The sequence below is a fragment of the Camelina sativa genome, chromosome 11 (genome assembly GCF_030686135.1).
Source record: "Camelina sativa cultivar CO46 ecotype springtype chromosome 11, ASM3068613v1".
In the NCBI taxonomy this organism is placed as follows: domain Eukaryota; kingdom Viridiplantae; phylum Streptophyta; class Magnoliopsida; order Brassicales; family Brassicaceae; genus Camelina; species Camelina sativa.
The window spans coordinates 32,656,977-32,679,694 of NC_141890.1; the positions used below are offsets into that span (position 1 = coordinate 32,656,977).

Consider the following 22,718-nt stretch of genomic DNA (forward strand, 5'->3'; position numbering starts at 1 on the left):
ATCCCACCAAATTCTTTAAAATACAAGTTCAATACCTCTAAGTATTTTTCCAAAAAAATTACAAGAGCACAAACGGAATAAAAAGAAGCTTTCTCCATCTTTAACAACTTGGGCCTTATCGAGAACCACACGGCCCATATTCACACATAGATAAGAGAACCTCCCAATCAGCTTCAAACCAGCTCAATCCGTAAACCAAAGACTTAACCGAATTGATTCCTGAACCATCTGAGATCGACACATACCTACCTATATATACCGACCAATGAGCCGACTTAGCCAATTTGACATGTTTTGTTGAGACAAAACTGAAACTGAAACTGATCTCCAATTTTCAGTTTTCACCAACCACTTAAACAAAATCGCCTTTTTTTTGTCTAAAAGAAATTTTAAGAGAAACAAAACAGAAAAGAAACTGATCTCCAACTTTCACCAACCACTTAAACAAAATCGTTTTTTGCTTTTCTGTCTAAAAGAAATTTAAAGAGAAACACAACAAAAAAAATAAACTTGTGTCTCTGCAAAGCTCCATCCTTTTGTGGGCGTTTGAGAGCCATTGGGGAGTGGTTAAAAGTTAAAACTTTTATGTCCACTTGAAACCTTTTTAGTTTTTATTTTATAATCCTTTTGGATTTTATCTGGTCGATCACTCGTTTGTGTCTCTGATTCTCTCCATATCCCGTGGATTCGCATCTGGATTTGTTTTCAATTACATTCTCGTGGCTTCCCTTTCTCGGATCCATTTGATATCCTCTAATCAATCTCTGGTAAGCCAAAAATCTAATTACTTTGTGGGGCTTTCGATCTGATTTCACCTCATTGTCCATTTAGAGTTCTCTGGGGATTTAAAGATTCAATCTTTTTTTTTTTGTTAGTTTACCTTTTCTCTCATTGTTTTCTGAATCCCTCTGCTTTTGGGATTGTGATTGGATTGCATTTGCGTTAGAGTTTCTGAGGATCACAAGATTCCTACTTTATCGGTTTGTTTATACTTTCTGATTACACCAAACTTGTTCAAGTGGTTCAGATTACAATTAACAAAAAATAAAGTATTGATTTTGGATGGTTTGTTAGAGTGGTTTAGGTCACTAGTTTAAATGTGAATGATTCTTTCATTAACATAAGTTTTATATGTTGGTTGGTTCTGAGAATTTTGGTTGATTTATAAGTGGTTGTCAATCAAACTTTATCTTTCATTACAAAAAAAAAAAAGTTTTGATTTTGGTTGAATCTGAGAAACTTGGTTGATTTGTGTTTCTTAGAAAAATGGCGGATGTAGCGAAGGATTTAGCTTCAGGGACTGTTGGAGGAGCAGCTCAGCTAATTGTAGGTCATCCCTTTGACACAATCAAGGTCAAACTTCAGAGCCAGCCGACTCCAGCACCAGGTCAAGCTCCAAGGTACTCTGGTGCAATCGATGCGGTTAAACAGACCGTTGCTGCTGAAGGACCAAGGGGTTTGTTCAAAGGTATGGGAGCTCCTCTTGCAACCGTTGCTGCCTTCAATGCGGTTTTGTTCACCGTGAGAGGACAAATGGAAGGGCTGTTTAGGTCTGAAGCTGGAGTTCCTTTGACTATTCGTCAACAGTTTGTGTGCGGTGCAGGCGCTGGTTTCGCTGTTGCGTTCCTTGCTTGCCCTACAGAGTTGATCAAATGCAGGTTACATTCTTTTGACATATTTACCAATCAGAGCCTATAATATACTTGTGCTTATAACTCAAGCTGTACACTGCATTTTGTTTCTTTCACTGAAACAGAACTAATGTCTCTTTGTGTGTGTGTTCAATCATTAGGTTGCAAGCACAAGGTGGACTAGCCAGGGCTACTACCACAGGCTCAGTGCTTGCAGCTGTGAAATACGGTGGACCGATGGACGTAGCCCGTCATGTACTACGATCTGAAGGCGGCACACGAGGTCTATTCAAAGGTTTAGTCCCGACTTTCGCCCGTGAAGTCCCGGGGAATGCAATGATGTTTGCAGCCTACGAAGCTTTCAAGCGGTTTTTAGCCGGTGGTTCAGACACTTCAAGCTTAGGACAAGGGTCACTGATCATGGCGGGTGGAGTTGCTGGTGCGTCGTTTTGGGGAATTGTCTATCCGACCGATGTCGTGAAGAGTGTTCTTCAAGTCGACGATTACAAGAACCCGAAATACACGGGGTCGATGGATGCTTTCCGAAAGATTCTGAAGTCGGAAGGAGTTAAAGGTTTGTATAAAGGATTTGGTCCAGCCATGGCTAGGAGTGTTCCTGCTAACGCTGCTTGCTTCTTGGCTTATGAGATGACAAGGTCAAGCTTGGGATAAACTGGTTCGGTTTGGTTTAACTGTTGGTTGTATTGGTGGATGTTCCATTGAATTTAACCTTTCGGTTTTTAGATGATCCTTCTAAAATTTCAGCAAAATTTATGTAATCCCTTACACAGTTTATTTCTATATCTCTTACACAGCTTATTTCTGACACTCGATTAGGACCAATTCAATAGATTAAAACCGAACAAAAATTGAAACAGTTGGAAATCAAATAAAGAACTTGAAATTATTTTAGAGTTCAATTATGGGTTTGTTAAAAGGGTTGAATCTTACAAAATTATGAAAATACAACATTTTTGTTTATATTGTGGGCTAAGATTGAAGTTTTAGGTTAGATTTTACTGTGGATACTTCTCGGCCCGGTGGACATCAAAGCATCAACTCTCATTTTAGTGTGACCATTCAACCGTCCTTCGAAACCTTCGAGGATGGCCTCTCGATTTACCATGATCTCACATGTGTCAATATGCTCCCAAGCTTATTGTTCATAGCTCTCTTAGATTTTGACAAAAAAAAAGCTCTCTTAGATATACACAATGATGAATTCTTTTTATCAACTTTTAGCATTGGGAAATGCCTTGTATTGTAATGTTTCAAACTTTGGGGCTCTTGCTTCTTGTACTTGTACTTGCACTTGTTTCTATCTTGAATAAATGAAAGCAAAGAGTTTGACAAAAAAAAAAGGTTAGATTTTACACTTTACAGTTTAGGGGTTTGATTTATATGTTTTCTATTTAGAATTTGTATTTACACCGTTTTGTTTATACGTTGCAGTTAAAACTTCAATTTTGAGATTAAATTTTAGTATTTTACAGTTTAGGAGTTTAGTTTTTATGTTTTTGGTTTATAATTAGTAATTTATGATTGATATTTAAAATATCAATATTAAAGCCAACAACATTAGGCCAAACCCCACATTTCAACATCTGATAACGCTTCAAGCAACTTATTCTCCTTACAAAGCGAATAAATGACCATATTTAAAATGAATCCATCCCCTTAAACCCTCCAAAACCAATCAATTAGATTCAAATTCAATAAACAGCCCATAAAATAATTCAACGCATAAATAGAAACCCAAAAACACTCTGCTCTCGTCTGCTTAATCACTCTATAAGCTCCTTCAGCATCACCATTCTTTATACAAGCTCTAATCAATGAATCAAACACATCAACACTCGAACTCCCAAACCACAAGCTTGGTAACTCTGAATCAAAGCCACAAAACATGTACAAAATTGCAGTTCTTGGAGATTATTATTTTCCAAGAGATAGATATGATAAATTATCAATGATCTAATTTCTTTTAACATCTTTATAATTTCAATTTGCAAATAATTATTTTTAAATCTCTTTCTTCAACACAATATAAAGAAACATGAGAAATTACTACAAATAAATACACCTTGGTTTCTGTTTTTTTTTTTTATCAGGTATCCAATATTAGAATATGTTCAAAAGTACCTTGCCACGCCTCTACAAGCTTGACCAAAAAAACTTTTTAAGTAAATTTATTGCTTTTGCATAATCCCTCTCTGGATAACAATGTTGTATTATACAAATATAGATACGAACTACACTACCATCTGATCACATTTGGGAAGATACATTAATCTCATGTGTTTCGTTCTACCTTCCAATTTTCAAATAAACTCACTTTAAGATATGATCATTCCATAAACAGAACAATTTTGTTATGAGAATAGAACGAAAGACATGAATTTGAAGTATTTTTTAAATTAAGATCATATGGCAATGTAGCTTGTACCTAAAATTATATGATAAAATAATATTTTTCAGATAAGTCAAAAAATCTAGAACTATGCAAAAGCAAGATTATTTACTCACAAAGTTTTTAGGTCAAACTTGAAGAAGCGTGACTATATGTACTTTAAACTGATTATAATATTTGGTACGTGAATAGAAACAAAAACTTGCTTAATGTAATTTCTCATGTTTAATTTCACTGTTGAACTAAAAATCTTTTAAACAATTACTTTTCACCTGCAACGACAAAAATGAGTATGGTGGGAGGTTTGAAAAAATCAAGATAGACAAAGCGAGACAATAAAGCAACACACTTTTGACTCATAAAAAAGACTACTAGAAAAATAGCACGTACTGTATGTTCTAATTGAAAATGAGAGAGAAACAAAATAGAAGAAAAACTCCACAAACCTGTAATACATGTGCAAACCCGTACTATTATCTATGAACCTTGGAAAATGCCACACTAGCCTCCCAAAGTGCATGACCTATGTGTCCTTTGACTTTATCATCATCATAATTACTGCATCTCCATATTGTACTTGAAAGGTTTTTTGATACACATTACTATTCCCTGCCAAACAAACGAGAGGCTTTGTAAGCGCATATGAATGATCTCACAAGAGTTCTAGTCAAATGCAACTCATCCAATAAATCATAAGAAAGCATTGAAAAGCAAAACCATGAAATTATTTTGTGCCCTAATCATGTGTATGTCCCAAAAAAATAATTTCAATTGTAAAAATCAGAAACCTGAAATGAAATTCCAAATTTAAAACCATGAAATCTGTATTCCAATATTTTCAATTACCACAAGCACTCGTATATGACTTTCATTTCCAAAAGACTCACATCGTCATACAAAAATATCTTAACTAGATATCCAAATATTTCACAAACGAACCTGAAACTAAAAATAAAATGGTCCCATGAAATAGTTTTGCCATGTTGTTCGGATAAAATTGTAAGACAGATAGATCAACACCAAAACCTAAGATAAAACCTAAGATAAGAGAAAGTAACATCAGTTTCAAAGACAGAGAAGACAATTATACAAATTATCAGAACAAATAAACACAAATCAAGTTATCTAAAACATACCATAAAGATCCACAAACCCTAACATCAATAGGAACAAAAAATCTAAACAACCTAACACAATGAGAGAGATACAGGGAAAAGAGACAAAGAGAGAAAGAGACAGAAGCAGTGAAAGACGTAATCTAATTACTCAACTCAACAAATTGTGAGAAGGAGAAGAGATAGAATGAGTACCTGTCGGACAATAATCAGAGGGTCGAGCGAGATGGTAGGTGGGGCAGTCGACCGGGGAGAGGCATGGTGAGTCGAGGAGGAAGAGATCGGAGATAGTATTGAAGAGGAAGAGATCGTAGATAGTATAGAAGAGGAATAGATCTTAGTGTCTAGACGACAAATATGGTGGAGTTTAGGTTTTTGTTGTTCTTAAGTGTGAGTATTTATGTGGAGGAAATAAGAAGAGTTTAGGTCTTACCTTATCTTTATCCTATCAAGTACAAGTGACATGTCCAATAGAATTTTAACAAATCTGCACAACTCGTACGTCCAATAGAATTTTGACACATAGATTAAAACAATATTACTTTTTTTTTAGATAAAAAACACTAATTAATGGAAATAGAAAAGAAAGAAATATATATTCAAAAGAGGTAATTGTGAAAACACAAAATACTAACTTTTGAACCCTAGATTTTATCTAACCAATGCCACCGTTTCAAACCACTGTTCCACATTCTTTTTATTATAGTCAATTCTCAAGTTTGAAAATTAGAACAATCAGAAAATACTGATTTATATTATGAAGTTTCGTTTGCATCGATGACTTGCAATGTTACTGAATGAACAACCGGAACAATGATGGTCCTGCAAATGAGAATGGGTTTTCTGGCGGATACAGACATTCTGAAGATGCTGATGGGGCAAGGCGTGGAGGTATTGTTGGTGGATTACGTGGTCGTGGAGGTCGTCGTGGATTTTCCAATGGTGAAGGAGGTGATGTTGAACGCCCAAGGAGGACTTATGAGAGCTATAGCGGGACTGGTCGTGGGTAAGCTTTTTTTGTTTTCTTCTGTCCACTACTTTGGTTACTGCTTTGTTGTTTAACTTCTAATAATTGTGATCTTTTTGTTTTCTTTTGTTTAGTACTGATCTAAAACGTGAGGGTCGTGGTCGTGGAAACTGGGGAACTACTGAAGATGACATTGTTCAGTAAGCATCCTGGTCTTCAGTTTAATTTTCCATCCCATATGTCTTGAACTCTAGGCTGTTTAAAAACTAATGTTTGTGATACATTAGAGCTACTAAGGAACCCACCACGGAGGTTGAGAAGAGCCCTGTTGCTGAGAAGCAGGGAGGTGAGGATGAAACTGCTGATGCAACCAAAGAAGCCGAAGAGCAAGCACAACTGGAAAGAAGCTGAAGACATGGTAAATTCATCAATTACAGCTATTGACGCATCATTTGGAGATCTCCAATGGATTGGAAACGTTCCTTCTCTTTACAAATTCCTCAAAGCATTATCAAGTACTTATTCGATTTTCTAAGGGAAGGTGACGTTGTGTATCTTTAACCCTCCATTTTTCTATAAGTTCTGAACTCTATCACATTCACTTATGAAAATTATACCTAATCCTCATGAAGTTTTTACCTCTTATGAATTATGAGATTTAGGTGAGCCACATCAGAGATTAAAGAGAGTGGAAGCGATTCAGTCAAATGCAAGGCAATCACTATTTCTCCTATCGCTTTCTTTTTCTGGAATATTTAAAGCAGTTTTTCCATTTTTATTCACACTTTATCTCCTTCCTTACTTTGAGGGAGAATGACACAAAATTCAATATCAAACATCAACGACCATTACGAAAGACATGTTATGTTCTCATGCCATCATGAAAAGGTGTAATCGCTATAATATCCTATCTCACGTGTATCATATGTTTTAATTTCAGTACATGGTTATTTCAAAGTCTTTCCTAATGGATGCATTACCATTGTTGTTACTGAGAATGTAAGAAAATGCACATATTATTTTTGAGAGTAAGAGCTGTAGAATCTCATCCGAAATATAACATTCCTTTTGCATTGTTTAGATGTAAATTTTTGTAACATATTTCATGTTTTAATTTCTTAAGCATTTATCAACATGTCTATAATTATATCTATATATCAATATATGTGACTTTTAATACCCTTTTCATCTAAAGAGTTACTATATATGGTTCATGTTTTGTGACTTTGCATTATCATGTTTTTGTTGTGTCCATGGGTCTCTAACATTTACTCAATATTGTTAGTCTTAATACATTTCTTCCATTTATTAGTCTTAATACCCCGATTGATGTTTTTTTCAACATCTTCCTCTTATATTCTCCTTTCTCCATTTTTTTTTAAAAGAAGAATACAAAAAATGGAAGAAATGGAATTGCTACTCGTTTATTATGTGGCCACATGGATATAGGCTCTTGCTTACGGCCACATGGATATGGGCCCTTGCTTACGGCCATTTGAATATCCGGAGAGATGGTCTATCTGTGGGCTGCACCTCTCCCAGGGATTAGTCTCGGGTCCCTTCATAGGCCTGGGGATTTACCCTGAGTTATCCAAAAAAAAAAAAGAGTACAAAAAATTCTTGCTTTTGGTCTCGAGTAGTGATATCACAAGTTTGCTCTTCTCTTGCCAATTTAAGTATTGATTACTTCAATGGTCTTTTTTTGGTTTATAGCCTTTTGACAATGATATGAAACGTTAAGCATAAAAGAAGACAAATTACGAAAACAAGAAAGCTAAATAAAGAAGCATTAAAGGAAGCCACAAGAAGAGCATATAGATAGACAAAACTTTCATGGGGTGTGATGACATGACATGGAAAAGCCTTTCGAAATTTTAACATGACGACATAAATCTTAAGTCTTCTCAACACAACAAAAAGCTTAAGTCATGAGTCATGACATAAATTATGTGTGTTCAACTGTTGAAGCGTTAATGTCTTAAAAACTTACTTATTCGGAATTTTGTGATTTTGCGATCCTGAACTTTTTAAATCATATTACCTGTTTCATGAACTCTCATAAGTTATTTAGTTCCATATATTCTTATTTTTTTTGGCAAACCAATACTTTCAATTAAAAACTACGGTTCAGTACAGAGAAAACGAAGAGCCTCTTTAGCCAAGAGATCTGCTTGTCGATTCTTATCCCGTGAAATGAAAGAGAAATTACAAGAGCTGAATTTAGAAGATAGAGGATATCATATATAATCTCGTGAAGTTTCATTAGTTGGATCTTCTTATGGAGAGTCTTGACTAGCAATTGCGAGTTTGAGACTACATGAAGGTACGTGAAACCCGATTCAAAGGTAACTCCCATCGCAGTGAATGTTGTAGTTGCTTCGGCCATCAGCAGTGACCACACATGGAGATGAGATGTAGATCCCCGGATCAAGATTTTGTTTAATTGGTCCTTGAAAACCCATCCACATCCCGCCGAATTGTTACCCAGCCAGGCGCCGTCTGTGAAGCAGGTCACACAGGTTGGTGCCATTGGGGGTAGATCCTGGTTGTTACTTAAATGGTGTGGTATTTTTTAATTCGATTGCAGTATGCCATTATTTCGCTCGCGTGATGGCGAGATTCAGAACCCCCTTTGCCACAGGTTGTTCTTTGCTGAAGATTAGTCGGTTTCTTGCGGTCCAGATTGTCCAGAAAATCCATGGAGCTAGGGGTCCGGATCCGACTCCGGTGGGAGGTAAACAAGTTAATCTTGTAGTGGCAGTGATTCCCGCTTTCAAAGATCGGATGGTTTTCCGGATTAGTTGTTCTTTAAACGGGGCCAGTTTCCAAATCAAAGATGCAAATGGGCAGTGGAAAAAGGTATGAATCTCCGATTCTGGTTCTCCACAGTGTGGACATTGGCCTTAGTCGTGATATTTCTGATTCTCAGATTTTCGCCGACCGGTAGTGCCTTCTGAGCCATTTTCCAAAGGAGAAGTTTTGTCTTAGGTGAGCATTTGAGGTTCTAAATGTTAGCTTTCCAGCTGAAATCATCCTACGGGGCTCTTGGGGGATTTGTCTCGGGTGAGTTTGTTGGTGTTTTCTTTGCATTGAAAGCTTCGAAATAACCTGAATTAGCTGAGTAGATACCATCCTTTGTTGATAACCATGCCCATTTATTTATACCTCCATGTTTACTTGGTCGTAGTTGGAATAATTCAGTTTCATGGAGGAGAACCGTTTTTTGGATTAGGTGTGTGTCCCATTCTCCTGAGATTGGGTGCAGTAAGTCCGAGACTTTGAGGGAAGCACTACATTCGGTTGGTGGGCCCATTGGAGATAAAGGTTCTACCAGAGAAAGCCATGGGGTTCCCCAAATGGGAGTGGTTTGTCCTGATCCAATAACTTTCCCCAGGTGAGTCTTGAGGAGATCTCTACCAGCACAAATGCTTCGCCATCCATGGGAGGCAGTGGATGGGAAAGAGCATTCGAGAAATGATGAGGATTTACAATATTTCCCCAGGAGGACTTTTGCTAAAAGGCAGTCTGGTTGGGTGAGGATATGCAAGCTTATTTTTGCTAGAAGTGTATCGTTGAATGTCTGTAAATCTCTAAACCCCAACCCTCCTTCTTTGAAAGATCGATTCATCTTATCCCATGAAAGCCAACACATTTTCTTCTTTTAAGGATTGGAGTCCCACCAAAAGCGTGTTAGAGCAGATTGGATTCGGCTACATAGGGAGTTTGGTAGTTTGAAACAAGATATTGTGTAAGAGGGCATGGCGGCCAGAACTGATTTGAGCAAAGTTAGTTTCCCAGTCGAGGAAAGAAACCGGGTTGACCAGCTGATCGATTTTTGCTTGATTCGATCAACAATCATGGTAAAAATATATTTTTTCTTCTTTCGGTCAAACAGTTCTGGTAAGCCTAGGTACTTGCCTTGTCCCCCTTCCTTAGTAATTCCTAAGTCTCTCTTCACCCTGGTTCTGACTTCATTTCTTGTTTTTGCGGAGAAAGTGATTGATGATTTATCTTGGTTAATGCGTTGGCCTGATGCTTTCTCTTATTTTGCAGGATTGACCGTAGTTGGTTGCAGTTATATTGATTTGACTTGCAGAAAAACATAGTATCATCTACAAAGAGTAGATGATTCACTCTATAGGGCTGACTTTTGCCACTCTGATACCAACTAACCTCCCTTGATCTTGTGCTTTGTTGCAGAGTCCTGAAAGGACCTCACTACATAGGATGAAGATGTATGGAGAGAGGGGATCTACAATTAGCTATTCACCCGGCCTTTTGCTTGACCATTGATAAGATCTGAATAGCTAATTGTAGTTATGCATTGCATTAACTAGGTGATCCATCGGTGATGGAAACCCTTCCTCTCAAATGGTAGCTCGAATGAAGTCCCATTCTAGCCTATCATATCTCTTGCTCATGTCAGTTTTCACCGCCTTGAAGCATATTTCCTTTGCCTCAGAATTTTTCAGGTAGTATAGCGATTCATGAGTAATAAGAAGAGATGAAGAATTACACCTTATACGTAATATCCCACATACGAATTAAATACAAAAAGTAAACTACGGGATTGAATACTAGTACCAAATAAATTCATTTTAACCAAATAATTTAGTGGGAACTTTTTGCCAAATTTTGGGTTGGTCCGCCCAAAACAAATAAATTTGGTTTGATAATTGTCTTTTTTAAAGTATATGATTTTGAATAACAATTATAAAAAAAAAAATTCTATGTTTGGAGTGATATATAAAAGAAGAAGAGAGCACACATACACTATATAAAATTTAAGGTTAAGAAAATGATTAGATTTTAAAAAAATTATAAATAAATATTTTACATATCTTTATAGATAGATAATTCAAAAGATGAATTTATTTAATATATATATATATATGAGTTATATATGCATATAAATTATTTATAGCTTGGTTCTATGGTTGTGATTGGAGTATAAGGTTTGGAGTAAAGGTTTGGGGTACCGGTATAGGATTTGGAGTAAAGGTTTGAATTTGTGGTTAAAGTTTAAAAAATATTAGATTTGTAATTATTTTTATAATTGTTAGATATTAGTTTGTGGGAATGTTACATTAATTAGATTTCTTTTCAGAGTCTATGGTTTTAGGATTTATGCTTATTTAGAGTTTCACATTATGTGAATCACATAGCTTCAGAATTATCCGCGGCAAATCTGTTGCTAACTTATAAAGAACCTTTTAAATTTTATTATTGTAATATTATTTGCCACAAATACTGCATAGTTTTTGTAGCTAATAGTCATGATTTAGTTATGATATTAATCTGTAGCTAAGATACATTAGTGATGAAAAAGCTACTAAAAAGTCACGAGACACGTTTTATTTTAATGACAAATTTGTGGCTGTTATGAAATAAACCAGAAAATTTCATGGCTAGATCGTCGAGATATGATTTTTTTTTACTACTAGAGACAAAGAAGAATCATTGAAAGAGGAAAATATGCGAGATAGCAACGAGGAAGAGCCATATATGATATTGCGAGAGAACCACTACTGTAGACGCTTCGAGTATATTATCGGAGTAAGTTGCAGCGGCGAACTTAGAAGTTTAGAAAATCTCTCATTTACAAAGGTTATCTAGTGACGCTATTACTACTAAAATTAAGTTGGTTTATTAAATGATGCTAAATTCCTTTCTGTTAAAAGTTTTAAAGTTGGTTTAACAAGTGACAGTTAAAAAACCGACGTCTCCCATCCTATCTTTTTTAGTGATTTTGTTAATTTAAATTATATATATATATATTCTTTCTATAGTTTAAGAATTATCTTTCTCATTGCTTACGAAAATAATTCAAAACTTAAGCTCTCTTAAATCTCATAACGCTTACCACACCTTGGTAACTCTATTTATATAAAATCTTTATAACCTTTTTCCAAAACCAATTATGAAATATAACATATTTTAGATAATTCCTAAAACTTAGATATGTATATTTTGGATAATTCCCAAATATATTTAGCTTGGGCCTTAAGCTAGTTCAAGTTTACTCCAACAACATTCTCCTCTTTAAGCTTGAAACTACTCTCATTCCGATGAAGCTCCTCATTTCCTTGAACTTGATTCTTCCAAGTGCTTTCGTCAATATGTCAGCCTTTTGTTCCGTTACGGGAACATGTTCCACTTCTATGAGTCCTTTCCCAACACATTCTCTAATAAAGTAGTACCTCCGGTGTATATGCTTACTTCCATGAAACACCAAATTTCTTGTGAGTACTATTGCCAATTTGTTGTCTAATAAAATTGTGATTCGTTTACTTGGTGATCCTGTGACTTCACTAAGCAAATCTCGAAGCCAAATTGATTGTTTAGCTGTTTCGGTGGCTGCCATATACTCCGCCTCACACGAAGACATTGCCACTGTGTCCTGTTTTTGACTGAACCAAGTGATTAGACTATCACCGAAGTAGAAATGTAACCCTCTGTACTTTTTCCATCATCTTTGTCAAGGTTGTGACTACTGTCACAGTAACCAACCACACCTGTCTTAGAGTCACGAGCAAAAACAAGACCTAGCGATGAAGTACCTTGCAAGTATCTCATAATCTACTTCAAAGCGGCTTCGTGGGATGTCTTTGGCTCATGCATATAACGGCTCAGCACACCGATGCAGTAAGATAAGTCTGGTCGTGTGTGAATCAAGTACCGAAGACATCCTATAAGCCTTATGTAACTTTTCTTATCAATGTTCTTCTCCTCCTGAGATTTTGATAGTTGCAGGTTCATATCCATTGGTATATGTGTCGAATTACATGTATCCATTCCTGCTTCGATTAGGATTCTCTTAGCATATCTCGCTTGTGTTAAGTTGATCCCTTTTTCATGTTGGTGAACTTCGATCCCAAGATAATATGTAAGCTTCCCAAGATCACTCATCTCAAATGTCATTCCCATCAGTTTCTTAAACTCAAGTATCAAACTCAATGATGATCCAGCAACCAGAAAGTCGTCTACATACATACACACTATAAGTAGCGACCCTTTCTCCTTCTTTTGATATAGTGATGGTTCTTTAACTCACCTATGAAAATCCAAATCTCTGAGTATCTTGTTTAGCTTGTTGTTCCAAGCTCTAGGAGCCTGTTTCAGACCGTAAAGGGTTTTGTTCAACTTGTAAACCTTGGTTTCTCTTCCTAATACTTCAAAACCCTATGGTTGAGTAACATATACTTCCTCCTTCAGTTCTCCATGAAGAAATGCCGTTTTTACATCAAGGTGATGTATTTCCCAACCATTCGAAGCTGCTAAGGCAATGATAAGGCGAATTGTTTCCATGCGTGCCACTGGAGCGAACACCTCATCATAATCAACGCCATGTCTCTGCACGTAACCTTTTTCCACTAATCGAGCTTTGTACTTGTTAATACTCCCATCAGAATTACGCTTTATTTTGAACACCCACTTTAAGCCAATTAGCTTAACTCTGATGGGAAGATCAACGAGATTCCAAGTTTGATTCTTCTCTATAGATGACAATTCTTCCTTACAAGCTTCAATCCATACTTTAAGCTCTTTAGCTTCCTGAAAGGTCCATGGTTCCTCATTTATTACCATCAAGAGTCGTTCACACTCTATTTCAGCAATGAGCACATAATCATTCAAGTAGGTTGGTCTCGTTCTTAGTCTTGTTGACCTCCTCAGCTGCTCCGGTGAACCATGAACTTCATCATCACTGCCATATTTCTCTACTTCAACTTTGCTATCATTCTCATCCTCCATTGCTTCCTCTTCGTTATTGACGTCTTCACTCATAACTCGAGAGACGTGGGAATCATCTTCCAACTCGGTCTGTGTTATGATCTCCCTTATGCCTTTATTGGCAAATTCTCCTATACCAAATTCAAAAGTTCCAGAGTTTGTATTTTGGTCCTTTTCTGAAATATTCCAGTTCCAACTCTTGCTTTCATCAAATATCACATCTTGGCTCACAATTATCTCCTTACTTTTAGGATCAAGAAGACGGTATGCTTTATAGCCCGACTCAGTTCCTAAATGCACCAGGATTCTTGATATGTCATCAAGTTTCTTTCTTCCTACGACCTATGTTCGTGTATATGCGATGCATCCAAATATTCTAAGGTGACCAAGATATGGCTTGTTTCCTTTAAACATCTCATATGGGGTAGATATGTTCAGAGATCTTGTTGCTACTCGATTGATCAAATAGGTTGCATGTCTCACTGCTTCTCCCCATAAGTAATTCGGCAAGCTTATGTGCTTCAGAATGCTCCTAGTCATCTCTAGAATCGTACGATTACGTCTCTCAACTACTCCATTTTGCTGAGGAGAATAAGGTGCAGTCAATTACCTTTTGATGTCGTGTAGATCGCAATATTCTTGGAACTCAAGTGACACAAATTCACCACCTCTATCTGTTCAGAAGGTTTTGATCAAAGCCTTCGTTTCTTGTTCCGCAAGCGATTTGAATTTCTTAATTTTTTCAAATGCCTCACTCTTCTCTTTCAACAAAATCGTCCACATATATCTTGAATAATCATCAATGAGCACAAACACATACCTCTTGTGAGCTAGTGTAGCAGGTGTAATGGGTCCGCAAAGATCTCCATGAACTAACTCAAGAACTTGTGTGGCTTGGTATACGGTTGCTTGAGGAAAAGGTCTTCTTGTTTGTTTGCCAAGGAGGCATGACACACATGTTTCTTTCTCAATTGTGATACTTGGTATACCAGCCACAACCTCTTTATCAATCATCATCTTCATCGTATCCGTGTCCCAAACGTGCATGCCATCTAGTTGATTCTATCAATATTGTTAATTGTAGACACTTGATAGTTTTGACTTCCAATATGAACTTATACAACCGATTTCTTGACCTTGTCATTTTTATCTACTCTTGACCCATTCGATCATAAAGCATAAGTAATTCTTCCTTCATTCGTACTTCACACCCTGCCGGTAGCCTGACCAAGGCTCACAATATTGCTCTTTAATCTCAGTATGTAGTAGACATTGTAAAGAACTTTTACAATTTTCTTCTTCCCAACTTGGAACACAAAGCGTATGGACCATTTTTTCTTCTATACCAATCTGAGAATCATCTCCAAATCATACCTTTCCTGTAATAGTCTCATCAAGTTCATAGAAAAACGATTGATTTCCACTCATATGATTGCTCACCCCATTATCGAGATACCACACGTTAGGTGCATCACAATCTGCTTCAAAGTTGCTTGGTTTTATCTTCTTCTCGTTGAGATACACCACCTGGTGCATCATCAGTCCTTCAACTTCTTGCGTCTCTTCTTCTTTCTTCTCAAGTTTCTCTTGAAGTTTAAGCAATCTGTCAGGACAGTCAGATGCATAGTGACCAAGCTTGTCACACCGATAACACGTTATCATAGAGGTATCTTTGTCTTGGCCTCGTACTTGGTAACCTCTAGAGCGCCCGCGACCTCTACCTCTCCACGCATAACGACCACCTCGGCCTCTTCCTCTGTTTCCTCCATAACTTCTGTGAAAGGTGGATTGTGTATTGGTATTAGCGTACATCAGTTTGTTCTGCTCTTCATGTTGTTCTTCGTCTTCTTCCCCTATTCTTTCTTCATATGTTTTCAGCCTTCCAACAATATCCTCAAAAGTAGTTTTCATCAGGTCAAGAACTTGTTTAAGGGCCACAAGGATATGTATGTATTTCTTTCTTGGTAGACTTTTCAGGAACTTCTTAACAAGCTTTGTTTCTTCAATGGTCTCTCCAAGAGATGCTGACTTTGATGAAATTGCTGATAGACTTCTTGCAAAGGCATCGATTGTATCAGTTTCTTTCATCTTAAGTCGATCGAACTCTGCCATCAGAGTTTGCAATTGAGCCTCCTTTACTCTCTCGGCTCCAACATGTCTCGCTTTTATTGCATCCCAAACTGCTTTTACTGTGTCAAGATCTCCGATTTGAAGGGTTAAGTATTCTGGTATTGATTGCAACAACAGAGCTATGGCCATGTCGTTCTTGTCGACGTTCTTCACTTTGTCTTCTATAGTTTCCCAAACCTTATTCACCTTAAGAGTAATTCTCATACGTATAGCCCAGACGGTGTAATTGGAAGAATTCAGGATCGGACATTTAATCGAAGAAGGTCTGCCTTCTTTGGATTGAAACTCAACAACTTCAAGCTTTAGTTCGGTCATCGTGAATGAACAAAGCTCTGATATCAAATATAGATTAAGTACACAAAATAAGAATAACTATCTTCTCTTTATTGGTTAAGAAAATATTATATAAAACCCTTAGAATCCTTTTCCAAAACAATTAGGAAATATAACATATTTTAGATAACTCCTAAAACTTATATATGTATATTTTGGATAACTTCCAAATATACTTACCTTGGCTTTAAGCTAGTTCAAGCTTATTCCAACAATTTTTAAATTTTGAATTAAAAATAGATTTATTAAACTAGAATTATATACCAAAAGCTTTTCTAAACCTAAATTTAGTTAATTTTGGTTTAGGCTTCAGATAAAAAACGAAAGGTAAATAAATATCAATGGAACATCCACTAATCGGACTAGCAGTTAAGCCAAACCAGACCGGTATATCCCAAGCTTGACCTTGTCATCTCATAAGCCAAGAAGCAAGCAGCATTAGCAGGAACTCTCAACCACTATAACTATTTATCGTCTTACATTTTTATAATTATTGATGTAATTATTTTCCACTATAAAAACCCAATAAAATAATATCACCAGTTAGAGAAACAATAATCACAAGTCTTATGGAGACGATTGAGCAACAAAGACATTCACTCTCTTCTTTGCCTATGCTCTCTAGGCTTGAACACTTAGATTTCGTTGTAAACTGTTCTTTTACCTTTGGTTTTTCAAGTTAAGAAAAAGAGTTTACTAGTTTGATGATTTACTCAAGTGTTTGTTTTCGTTTTTTTTTTTTTTTGGGTTATGTAGATAAAGAATCTAGAGAGACAACAAAACCTTTCGAAATGGAAAGATGAAAGGGCGTCTACCACACGTGGATTAATCGATAGAGGCACGGCGATTAGAGAAGCGAATTTCAAAGGATCGTTACTAGATCGAATCGCAGCTTTGGAGACCAGACTTTTTCAGGTATGGTTTTGATCATTAATTACTGATTTTTCCTAGCCAAAGTTTCTCTTGAAGTGAGTGTAATTGTTGTTTGAAGGGTTTTTGTATATGCTAATGTTTAAAAGGGTTTTCATTTTGTACAATGTTTTAAAGATATGTTTGGAGTTGGAATCGAGCAGTGCATCTTCTACCTCAACTGGAGGGTCCGGTGAAACATCAAGCCAAAGGATTAAGAAGGATTTGACAAAGACATTACCTATTTTCAGTAGCAACGTTAATCCTTTTCATGTTCCCTTACAACATCCACAAGACCCTCGGGTATAGATATATTTGTTGTTGTGTATTTCTAGACAAGATAGTTATAATATTTCAGTTACATATTACAGAAAAAAACAATCAAATATTATTAGATCTTCTTGACTAAGCAATTAAGGAGCGAAAATAGGTCATCTATCTAGGATCTAATATCGGTAATTAGAAGGAAAAAAAACTAATGTAATTAGTTTAAGTATATAACAAACCATATTTTTCATTTTCTTGTTATATTTTGTAAGAGACTGATTTTTTTTTTTTTTTGCTATTATGTGCTTCTTCTTGTATTGATATAGGCTTAAAAAAAAAACTTAGTTAGTTAATTACTTCCGTAGTTGTGATTAAATGTTGTATTGTGATATGAAGGACATGGAGGAGAAGATTGAAGAAGAGAAAGATGAAGAGATAAATCTAGAGAAGCCATTACTCGAGAAGAAGAAGATTAAGAAGAATGATGCTAATGAAACTTGCAACCCAAAGAAGAAGAAGAAGAAGACAAATTCTCCCAAGAAGTGGTGTCGTTTTAGCTTGTTGGGCTGCTAATTTTATGTTATCGCAAAATTTCCTAGACTATGCTTTATTTCGTATTTGTTTTAGATCTAAGTTTTTCTTTACCCATCAAACTTTAGGATTAATATCTATCTTTTCTTTAAACATCTTTATCACCAGATATGCTCTGGTTTTTACATGATCATAGCAAACAAATGGATTTATAAATATTGTTAGCAAGTAACATAACCTATGTTTAAGACTATATGGTTGAAAGAGAAAGACCAAATACATGCTCTAATGTAGCCCAAATTGTACTACATCATGATTAAAAAGAAATTGTTATCATATTAACTTTTAGGATGTACTATAAAGCAACTACCCTCCAAAAAATACAAAATGTGTGGATGTAGATATGTGTATAACTGTATATTCCACTACTTTCATTTTTCTTTTTTTCGCATGCATATTCCTTTAAAACTTGGTAAGTGGATTCTTAAAGAATATATTTGTAAAAAATTCTTTCAGCCAGATTTTAGAATTAAAAAATTCGCAATGATCAGAATCAATATTATTCCACCAAATGGACTTTTTTTATATACTTTTATAATCTCCATAATGCTAAAAGAATATATAGCAATCTAATGAATATGTATTATTTTCTGACTTCAACTTTAGAAAAAGGTAAAAATGTTATAATTAAATCATGACAGTTTGAGTCCGCTCCATTTCTTTGTCTACCCAGACAATACTATTCTCCTTTTCATTTAAATTTTCCGAAAATTTAATTTAGGGTAATGCTACAATTTCTGGTTGTGTTATATGTCAAAAGATTAATGTAGTTTTTGATATCTATAATATATGTCTTAAAAATCTCTGTCTAGCACCGATTACACCTCGTAAAATCGCTAGGTCTATCATCTCCGTTTCGATTAATGACTAATCTTTCCTACCATCGATTATCTAATTATGTCAGTTTAATTTGATTATAACCCGTCTAATCTAATTATTTCCTGTTTAATTTTGTATACCGATTATTTTTGGAGCTAAATATAAATCAAATATATATATATATATATTTGTTATTTAGACATTCAGATTAAGATTTTGTGATGTTTTACAATAACTATAATCATAATATTTTCATTTCAAAATTATATTTTTATGTATTTACCGTAATTTTAAAAACAATATTATAGTTTTATATTTAATTTGATGTTTATTCTTTTAACATAAATAGAATTATACATATATTTAGTACTATATATTTTTATTTTAGTATTAATTTAATAAAATAACCCTAAAACTAATCTCCGATTAATCCTTGTTTAATCTCCGATTTTTTCGTTAAGCGTTATGCCCACCCCGACCACCCCCGACTAGCGTCTACCTATTTCTAAAATAGGATCTACAACTAACTAACTCTTAATAGTATCAATATTAAATTTTTAAAAATATTAAGTACTATATACTATAGAAGAAGAAGAAAAAGTAAATAAACCATGATTCCCATAAATCTCTTTTAAACATGTAAAAGTCAACTCTCATTAAATTAAAAGAAAATAATATATAATTTTCTATTTAGAATATCCGTACAATTTTAAATGGTTATTTTATTCGGTCACTATTTACCAAAAGAAAATTCCAAGTTTTTCTTTTAAAGAAAAATAAATAATCTGAAATCAGAGATAAGAGTATTATAAAAAGCTATAGTGAATCAATGAGAATAACATTCAAGTTAAAATGTAATTTAAAAGAAGGTAAAAACTAGTATTAATCATCGCCGTAAAGAAAAGGGTGTAATACTAATCATCAAATTCGATATAAGTGTATTTGTATATGTGCACGTATATATATATATATAGTTATATACATGTAGACATTAAAATTAAATGTCTCGAATACGCCAAAAAAAAAAACAGCTGCACACGGCTCTTTTATGGTTATAAATTGTACCTACCGTATCTCTTTCGATTCTACCTCTTTATAATAGCTTTACGAACAAAGGCTAATGTAATGGTTAACCTTTAAATGCATTTCGAATAATTTTAATGATTCTATTTTTGAGCGCATATAATCAAATTTTCAACGACCCCTACATAATAATGTTATATAAAATAATGTTATTTGCATTCCAATACCCCCAAACAAATAGTTTTTAAATGATATTTATCATACTGATAATTGATATGAGACAGTAAGAATTTTTATTGTTGACAAAAAAAAAAAAGTAAGAATTTATATTAAAATAATATATATTAAAAAATTTACACGCTACAAACATATTTTAAAAATTAGCATCTGATATATATAATTGACTCATATATATTAGTTTTAAAAATTATACGATTTATACATTTTATAATTGAATAGTACTATTTCGGAATCTATAAAGAAATTGTAAAAGCTGGGTTAATAATATTTGATGTAAGAGGTTCAACAAAAATAGTAATAATCAACTAAAAGTAGAAAGATTCAGTGCCTAATGACATTTTATGTGGTAGTCATTAATAAAATAAAAAAACTCTATTATTAAATTCCACATCTACCCTTCTCTTTGCTTCTTCTTCCTCCTTCCATTAAAAACTCTCTTTCAAACAAAAACTCAAAAACAACATCAATGGCGAATTCAGAGCCTTACTCCTCCTCCTCCTCTGCACCACCACCACCACCAGTAGTAGTAGTATCTAACGAAGAAGAAGACAACAACAACAACAAGGAGAGAATCTCAACTCACCATCACCAGACCATGCCTTCCGAGTTAACTCAAGACGAGTTCGCCGTACTCTCCCACTCAATCGACGAGTTCCACACGTACCAGCTCGGCCGAGGTCGCTGCTCCTCCCTCTTAGCTCAGCGGATCAACGCGCCTCCCGAAACAGTCTGGTCCGTGGTGAGAAGGTTCGACCGGCCCCAGATTTACAAACACTTCATCAAAAGCTGCCACGTAGACGAAGGTTTCGAGATGCGAGTGGGATCCACGCGCGACGTGAACGTGATCAGCGGTCTACCGGCGAACACGTCGAGGGAGAGGTTAGATCTGCTGGACGATGATCGGAGGGTGACTGGGTTTAGTATCACCGGAGGTGAGCATAGGCTGAGGAACTACAAATCGGTGACGACGGTTCATAGATTCGAGAAAGAGAGAGAACGGATCTGGACCGTTGTTTTGGAATCGTACGTCGTGGATGTGCCGGAAGGTAACTCGGAGGAAGACACACGTTTGTTTGCTGATACGGTGATTAGATTGAATCTTCAGAAACTTGCTTCCATTACTGAAGCTATGAATCGTAACAACAACAACAACAACTCCTCCGGTGACGGAACAAACTCTTCTTCTTCTTCTTCATTTCAGGTGAGGTGATGATGAGATTTGGGGGGGGGGAACAAAACAAAACAAATTGGGGGTTTTTTAATTTTATCATCGTTTTTGTTTGCGGTGAATTGTAATTTGATTATTGTTTTTATGTTTTTTTTTGTTTTAAAACAACATCAAGTGAAGTCTCTCCTGGATTATTGGAAATTGAAATGTTCGATATATAAGTTACTAATTCTATAATGAAACTAGGAAGGGTCCCTTACTAATTATAGTAGTTCGTTAGGTTCTAAATTAACAAGATGTGTTTTATTTATATAAAAAAATGTAACAAGGTAAAATTACGTAAGTTTGTCTTTTTAAGTTAGGTTTTTCTTTTTCTTTTTCTTTTTTGGTTATATTCGGTTTATTTTATTTTATAGATTAGGTTAGGTTAAAACTCCATACCAATATTATTAAGGGTCCATCTGCTTGGATCTCTCATAGTCATAGTACTGTATCTTCTGATAATGTTTTGATAACGTAATTTTTTTCAATTGGTTCACCATCATTGGCTTGTAGTAAATAAGTTTTTATATAAAAAAAAGATATAAACTGAATATCCGTAAAAACAGCAATAATAAGAGTCAATATTGGTAAATGGTAATAATATAGAACGGTATAAATTTTGTAATAGATAGAAAAAAAGGTAAAGGATATTAGATTATGAGTAACGTTCCCAATATCGTTTTTGTGATTGATCAGTTTTTAAGCGGTATATTCCATATCACAAGGATACAAGAGTTACTAATCAAAGTCAAAATATAAAATGAGAAAATTATTTCGTGACAAAAATCATCTGCTCCGTAGGTTCATTTTATTCTTTTTAATTCTACAGCTCTTTTATTTTGTTTTTCCATTTTTTTTTGTTATGTACAGTAGTAGGCAAAAAAAGTAGTATTTTCATATTGTGTGCTAAATATCGCTCTCAAAAAAGGCTTTGACAGACGAAAAAGCCCATCACTGATACTACAAATTGGACTCTTTTATTTTCCAGTTTCTATTTTAAGGGAAAGGGAGCTTAAACATTTTGAAAAAGACTAGTAAGCCTAATAGTGTAATTTATGTTGTATATCTTTTTTTTTTTGACAATCAATTTATGTTGTATATCTTTTGATATGGTTTTTTATGATTTTATTACTGTGACAATGATAGTCAGATAGTGTATATCATATATCAATCAAAATCTATAACTGGATTCACTTTTTTGTTTTCTACTCATCTGTTCGTTCTTTGTATTTTCTTTCCCGGGATTATTAGAGAATCTAAAGTGGGACGATCCTACAACCATCATGAGACAACAACACCTCAAAGACTTTGGTTGCAAAAAAATCTATTTCAAATATGGTTG

General features: G+C 35.0%; 3 protein-coding genes, 1 long non-coding RNA gene and 1 pseudogene across 24 annotated transcripts; 4 read left to right on the forward strand and 1 right to left on the reverse strand.

Moving 5' to 3' along the window:
• The first annotated feature begins 281 nt into the window (after positions 1 to 281).
• On the forward strand, positions 282 to 2,459 carry LOC104724691 (mitochondrial carnitine/acylcarnitine carrier-like protein). 2 transcript variants are annotated; one of them, XM_010443231.3, is made up of 3 exons: positions 282 to 767; positions 1,263 to 1,658; positions 1,793 to 2,459. In XM_010443231.3, exons 2-3 carry the CDS (start codon positions 1,267 to 1,269, stop codon positions 2,301 to 2,303), a joined length of 903 nt encoding a protein of 300 aa, XP_010441533.1. In that variant the 5' UTR covers positions 282 to 767; positions 1,263 to 1,266; the 3' UTR covers positions 2,304 to 2,459. The 2 variants fall into 2 exon arrangements, with proteins under 2 accessions (XP_010441533.1, XP_087329644.1); XM_087473518.1 differs by having other exon boundaries at positions 760 to 980.
• A 750-nt stretch (positions 2,460 to 3,209) lies between these two features.
• On the reverse strand, positions 3,210 to 5,568 carry LOC104724692 (uncharacterized). Of its 2 annotated transcripts, none has more exons than XR_757742.3 (3): positions 5,352 to 5,568; positions 4,488 to 4,650; positions 3,210 to 3,517 (listed from the first exon to the last, which is right to left on the reverse strand). It is a non-coding gene; the product is annotated as an uncharacterized LOC104724692 (long non-coding RNA). The 2 variants fall into 2 exon arrangements; XR_015571609.1 differs by having other exon boundaries at positions 4,488 to 5,079; positions 5,352 to 5,518.
• Positions 5,569 to 5,766: 198 nt separating this feature from the next.
• Positions 5,767 to 7,211, forward strand: LOC104728514 (RGG repeats nuclear RNA binding protein C-like). The gene is made up of 3 exons (XM_010447480.2): positions 5,767 to 6,162; positions 6,258 to 6,323; positions 6,411 to 7,211. Exons 1-3 carry the CDS (start codon positions 5,954 to 5,956, stop codon positions 6,532 to 6,534), a joined length of 399 nt encoding a protein of 132 aa, XP_010445782.1. The 5' UTR covers positions 5,767 to 5,953; the 3' UTR covers positions 6,535 to 7,211.
• An 887-nt stretch (positions 7,212 to 8,098) lies between these two features.
• Positions 8,099 to 18,240, forward strand: LOC104724693 (uncharacterized). 18 transcript variants are annotated; one of them, XM_087476625.1, is made up of 10 exons: positions 8,221 to 8,642; positions 8,765 to 8,982; positions 9,053 to 9,186; positions 9,311 to 9,517; positions 9,626 to 9,701; positions 9,790 to 10,595; positions 11,568 to 11,730; positions 17,074 to 17,232; positions 17,365 to 17,529; positions 17,890 to 18,240. In XM_087476625.1, the coding sequence occupies exons 6-10, from the start codon at positions 10,495 to 10,497 to the stop codon at positions 18,064 to 18,066; spliced, it is 765 nt and encodes a 254-aa protein (XP_087332751.1). In that variant the 5' UTR covers positions 8,221 to 8,642; positions 8,765 to 8,982; positions 9,053 to 9,186; positions 9,311 to 9,517; positions 9,626 to 9,701; positions 9,790 to 10,494; the 3' UTR covers positions 18,067 to 18,240. The 18 variants fall into 18 exon arrangements, with proteins under 18 accessions (XP_010441543.1, XP_010441536.1, XP_087332750.1 ...); XM_087476624.1 differs by having other exon boundaries at positions 8,144 to 8,982; XM_087476623.1 differs by having other exon boundaries at positions 8,144 to 8,642; positions 8,806 to 8,982; positions 9,311 to 9,701.
• Positions 18,241 to 20,404: 2,164 nt separating this feature from the next.
• LOC104724694 (abscisic acid receptor PYL1 pseudogene) lies at positions 20,405 to 21,535 on the forward strand (annotated as a pseudogene). The gene has a single exon (XR_015573070.1). The product of XR_015573070.1 is annotated as an abscisic acid receptor PYL1 pseudogene (transcript).
• Positions 21,536 to 22,718: the final 1,183 nt, after the last annotated feature.

Bases quoted from the DNA above. Each gene is read 5' to 3' on its own strand.
- LOC104728514 (XM_010447480.2), top strand. From the start codon at position 5,954: ATGAACAACCGGAACAATGATGGTCCTGCAAATGAGAATGGGTTTTCT. The intron at 6,163-6,257 runs GTAAGCTTTTTT...TCTTTTGTTTAG, and splicing joins TATAGCGGGACTGGTCGTGG to TACTGATCTAAAACGTGAGG. The intron at 6,324-6,410 runs GTAAGCATCCTG...GTGATACATTAG, and splicing joins ACTGAAGATGACATTGTTCA to AGCTACTAAGGAACCCACCA.
- LOC104724693 (XM_010443234.3), top strand. From the start codon at position 10,495: ATGGTAGCTCGAATGAAGTCCCATTCTAGCCTATCATATCTCTTGCTC. The intron at 11,731-17,073 runs GTTATCTAGTGA...TGGGTTATGTAG, and splicing joins AAAATCTCTCATTTACAAAG to ATAAAGAATCTAGAGAGACA. The intron at 17,530-17,889 runs GTATAGATATAT...TGTGATATGAAG, and splicing joins AACATCCACAAGACCCTCGG to GACATGGAGGAGAAGATTGA.
- LOC104724691 (XM_010443231.3), top strand. From the start codon at position 1,267: ATGGCGGATGTAGCGAAGGATTTAGCTTCAGGGACTGTTGGAGGAGCA. The intron at 1,659-1,792 runs GTTACATTCTTT...TTCAATCATTAG, and splicing joins ACAGAGTTGATCAAATGCAG to GTTGCAAGCACAAGGTGGAC.